This window comes from Equus quagga, chromosome 11 (genome assembly GCF_021613505.1).
Source record: "Equus quagga isolate Etosha38 chromosome 11, UCLA_HA_Equagga_1.0, whole genome shotgun sequence".
Lineage (NCBI taxonomy): Eukaryota > Metazoa > Chordata > Mammalia > Perissodactyla > Equidae > Equus > Equus quagga.
This window is the reverse complement of record NC_060277.1, coordinates 67448621-67453653: the sequence shown is the minus strand read 5'-3', so window position 1 is coordinate 67453653 and position 5033 is coordinate 67448621. Positions and strand designations below refer to the sequence as shown.

General features: G+C 47.8%; 1 protein-coding gene across 1 annotated transcript; it reads left to right on the top strand.

The window, feature by feature from the left end:
- Positions 1-584: 584 nt before the first annotated feature.
- Positions 585-4787, top strand: ZNF232 (zinc finger protein 232). The gene is given in 6 exon segments (XM_046676282.1): positions 585-1094; positions 1365-1491; positions 3770-4028; positions 4030-4071; positions 4073-4290; positions 4293-4787. Coding segments are annotated over 6 exon segments (1377 nt in total). The 3' UTR covers positions 4514-4787.
- The last annotated feature ends 246 nt before the right edge of the window (positions 4788-5033 follow it).

The following is a 5033-nucleotide window of genomic DNA, read 5'->3' as shown; positions in this document are numbered from 1 at the left end:
CGGCCAACAGCCCGTTTATGCACTTTAATGGCCTCTGGGTGAGTCCCACCTCCTTCCCTCTTGGATTTTCCTGACGCTGGACACTTCACCCAAGGTCAAGTCTTACTCATAGCAGCCGTAACAAGGCCCTGTACATATCCTGGGCGTTTGAATAAGATCTAACCCCTTCGAAGGAATTTAAATATATATGTATGTTTTGCTGTGGCCGCTCCAGAAATTTGAGAAAAGATGATGGGGGCCATTTGGAAGGAGGCTGCCTCTCCAGCATCTTTGAGAGAATCAAAATTGAAAACACGCAAGTCACCTGGCGCTGAAAGCTGTTCACCGCTAGGCTCTAAATCTGGAAACTGGGGTTTTGCTCCAAACTTGTTTCTTCCTGTAGACTCCCAGAACGCTATTTTTCCTGCTTTAGCATTTATCTGGTGGTATTGTAGAAGACACTTTACATCGCTGTCTACCAGATTGCAAGTTTCTCAGAGGCAGTGACTCAGTGAAACAGGATTCTGGGGAGAGATGGAGGAAAAAGGATTAAAGGGTATAGCACAAGGTTTGGCTCTGTGTAGATGCTGATGTGTGTTTGATGAATGAAGAAAAAAAAGAATGATGATTTCTTGTGTTACAGAGTGCCCCTGGAAGACTCCAGCCGGTATGGGCCTTCTCCAGAGCTGGTCCAGGCTAGGATGGCAGTATCACCAACGGCAGCTGAAATTCTGGCCCTTCAGGGTAGACAGGATCAAGAGAAGATTATGACAATGACAATGGAGCCAAAGGAAGAGGAACAGGCTTGGGGGTATGAGCCCAGGCTACATGGGCACCACTCTCCCAGTCAAGAGATCTTCTGCGGACGCTTCAGGCAGCTCTGCCACCAGGAGACACCTGGTCCCCGGGAGGCCGGGGTGCTCTGCTGCGAGTGGCTGAGGCCCGACAGGCACACCAAGGAGCAGATCCTGGAGTTACTGGTGCTGGAGCAATTCCTGACCATCCTGCCTGGGGAGCTCCAATCCTGTGTGCGGGGACATCACCCTGAAAGTAGAGAGGAGGCTGTGACTGTGCTGGAGGGTTTAGAGAAAGGACTTGAGGAAGCGGGACTGCAGGTGGGAAGGGGAAATGTGCTCTGTTGTGGGAGCCAGATCAGTGAGCTTCGGGCTGAACAGAGGGCAGCAGTGGGGGCAGCTGCCAAGTTCAGACCTCTCTGAGGCCAGGTGGAGCGGTTAGTGTGTGTTTCTGTCTGTCTTTCCTGCCCTCAAGCCTGAATGAGACTCCAGCTCCTCTTCCTTCCCCTGTGCTGACCCTGGGGAGGCTCTCTGAAGTCTCCTTGTTAGCTTTGGTCCTGCATAAACGGAGTGGTGCCTGATCACCTCCAGGTCCCAGGCCCTGCACATGGACTTGCCCAGGAAGAGCCGTGGGAGGAGAAGGCACCTCTGGGAGCAGCCCAGGAGGCTCCAAGCATCCGGCTCCAGCCTCAGGAGACCCAGCCTTTCCCAGAGAGTGGTGAGGAGCAGGATTCTGTGGGGAGGGAGAGGAGCAGGAGGGAGTATAAAGGGCACATAGCCATGCTCAGAAGTTGGCTATCATCATCCTGGCCTTATTATTCTTACCTGCTAGGGGAGAGACTTAGCCTGTTTCATCACCTGTAAAATTAGGAATAATAATCATCTACCTCATAAGGTCACTCTGAAGATTAAATAAAACTTATATCATATCTAGCTATAAAGCCCCACCAGCTTCTCCTAGCTTTAGAGAGCCCTAAAACAGGACCAGGAAATAGCTCATTCACTTCCTGCTTCATCATCTCCACTGCTTCTGACTCCTAGTTCATAATACCTCTGACCCGAGCTGGAGGCCAGCCTTGAGATCATTTCTCTTGTAACTTCCCCATGCCTCCCAAAACACACTTTAAGCTTAGAGCAACTGCCATGTGAGCTACAGCCTGTCATGACCTTTATGTACCACTTACCCCATCTGAAAGCTCTATTTGAAACTCCCTTATGTCAACCCTTACGCTCTACCCTTCCAATTTACTGCAAAAACTTCCTTCCCAGCCTGCATACACCCTCAGAGACATCCTCGCCTCTGTGCCAGACTCTAGACTCAGCCGCAGGACTGTGAACCGTTGTGAACCATTGTGACAGAACGTGAATGTGTTGCTAGTCAAGAAGTTTCTAGGGGCCGGCCCAGTGGTGCAGCAGTTAAGTGTGCACGTTCCGCTTTCGCAGCCCAGGGTTCGCCAGTTCGGATCCCGAGTGCAGACATGGCACCACTTAGCAGGCCATGCTGTGGCAGGCATCCCACATATAAAGTAGAGGAAGATGGGCATGGATCTTAGCTCAGGGCCAGGCTTTCTCAGCAAAAAGAGGAGGATTGGCAGCAGATGTTAGCTCAGGGCTAATCTTCCTCAGAAAAAAAAAAAAAAAGAAGAAGATTCTATTTAATATTTGGTTTTACACCACAGCCCCACCACCAAACAACAGCATCTGAAAAACCAAATTCTTGTTAGAAACAAAGTGGAAAAATGGAGAAACTAGAAATGGAGATTAATCTTAGAGTCTATTCCAAAAGTGTGTTTTTACCTCCCGGCGCTTCCTTGCCTGACTTCCAGACTTTTTCTTGCCTCCTTTACTTCTATTTAGTAAGTCTCTATTCATTTATCAGCTTGATACTTTTGAAAAGAAGCTAGCTATCGTTTCATGTTTTTTCAGCAAGATTTCTTTAATCTTGCAGATTTCTTTAACCACAAGCTTTTAACCTGAAAAAACAAGAGGTATGTTTTAAATCAGATGTTCTTGAGTTGTCTCTTACAGCAGTTGCTTTTTGTCCTCTGCAGACTACAGAGAGTGTTACAGATAAAACACAAAAAGTGTCACAGACAGTTAAAAACAAGGCAAAGCACTCTTCTCTTCTTTTTCTAAGGAGCAGGCCACAGGGAAAGGCAGGGAGCACCAAGCAGGGAGGAGGCCCCGAACTGGCGGTCGGCCCTTCAGTAAAGGAGGCCGCTGCTTGGGGATCCTTTGCAGTGGCTGCAGATTTATGGGGCTGGGATGAATGGGAAGAGGTGCGGGGTAGAGTCAGGAGGGGCAGAGTCGTTCTGCCTTTGGGAGGCACCTCTTTTCCCCTAACCCAGTGCTGCTGCTTTCTTGCTTTTCCCTTCCCTCACAACATCACTTGACCAGTCCCCAATTTCTTGGAAATACTACTTTTTCTCTCTTTTTTTTTTTTTTTGATTTGTGTGTGTGTGCATGTGTGTGAGGAAGATTGGCCCTGAGCTAGCACTTGTTGCTAATCTTCCTCTTTTTGCTTGAGGAAGAGTGGCACTGAGTTAACATCTGTGCCCATCTTCCTCTATTTTGTATGTGGGAGGCCACCACAGCATGGCTTGATGAGCAATGTATAGGTCCCTCACCTGGGATCCAAACCCGAGAACCCTGGGCCACCAAAGCGGAGCATGCAAACTTAACCATGCCACCATTTTTTCTCATTTTTTAAGAGTAAATCTTACAAAGATCTTACCTTGAAACATATTTTATTTTTCAAATAACATTTTACAGTGTTCCGTTAAGGAAAAATTAGAAAAAACAGATCAGCAAGGGGAAAAGAAAACAGAAGAAATGCTCTCCGCTGTACAGTCCCATCACCAAGAGAGAACTTTTGTTCACATTTAAGTAAATACCCTTCCAGACTTTGTTGTGTGTTTGTTGAATATTTTTTAAGCTTTTATTTTCATGCCAGAAGTGTGAATCCTAACCCAAGTGTCATCTTTCTGTACATCCAGAGCAGGGATGTTTACATTTTCCACCAGTTGTTGTGGAAGATGACCCGGAGCCCAAGGACAGAGGATCCTTGGCACAACCGCCCATTACTGGAGTGGAATCTCAGGTGTTCTCAGAAAAACCCACCACCGGCACCTCTGCATTTGAAGCTTCTTCTGAAGTTGAGGGTGCTTTAGAGCAGCAGCAGAGAAATCCCGAAGTGGAGGGACTGAGGCGGTGCCCTGCCCAGGGGAAAAGTTTCGGGTAGTTGGTTGTCACCCATAGGAAAACTCCAACATGAATGTCGTGAATGTGGTAAAGCCTTCATATAGCTCACACCTTATAATCCACCAGAGAATTCATTCTGGAGAGAAGCCCTTTAGGTGTAGTGACTGTGGGAAAACTTTCAATCAGAGCTCAAACCTCATTCAGCGTCAGAGAAGTCATACAGGAGAGAAACCCTATGAATGTAGTGCATGTGGAAAGTCCTTCAGGTGGCGTGCCCGTGTTGTTCAGCATCGGAGGATTCATTCAGGAGAGAAGCCTCTGAGTGCAATGAGTGTGGGAAGGCCTCCGGTCAAAGCTCATATCTGAGTCAGCATCTGAGAATCCACAGGGGAGGGAAACCGTTCGTCTGTAAAGAATGTGGGAAAGCCTCCAGGTGGAGTTCAGAGCTTATTAGACGTCAGAGAGTTCATGCCAGAAAAGAGCCTTCCCAGTGTTCTGAAGGTGAGAAAGTCCCCAGACAGAACTGTCCTTTTGTCTAGTCAATTTTAGGGCTAGATTCCGTAAAAGTTATAAGCACTTTAAGGTTTTTCCTGTGTCTTTCTTGATTTAGGACAAACTGTTTACCTGCCCCCACCTGCAGATCATCACCTCCTGTCCTCTGAGTAAGAGACTGTGTCAGTTAGGATGCCTTCTGCTTCGAGTGATAGCCAGAATGCCTCCTCCGTCAGGGCTCTGGGCCTGGCACAGAGCGGCTGCTCAGCCAGTGGAGGTTTTTCTGTCAGTATTACTGTGAATGGGTCTTTGGTCCTGGCCCTTTCTCAGACCGACACTGGTCTTCCCCTCTGGACAGGGGCACATCTGCAAGTGTCCAGGCATGAAACAAACCACACTAGTCATTTGAACAGGGAAAGTTTAATATAAAGAAGTATTGACCAGTAAAAGGAGATTATCTGCTAATGGTTAAGGAGAGATCTTAAAGGATATAGGAATAGCTTCGTGGGGAGCAGCTCCTACCTCTAGGGCTGAGGGAGAGCCAATGAAGAAGCACCCTGAGAAGGG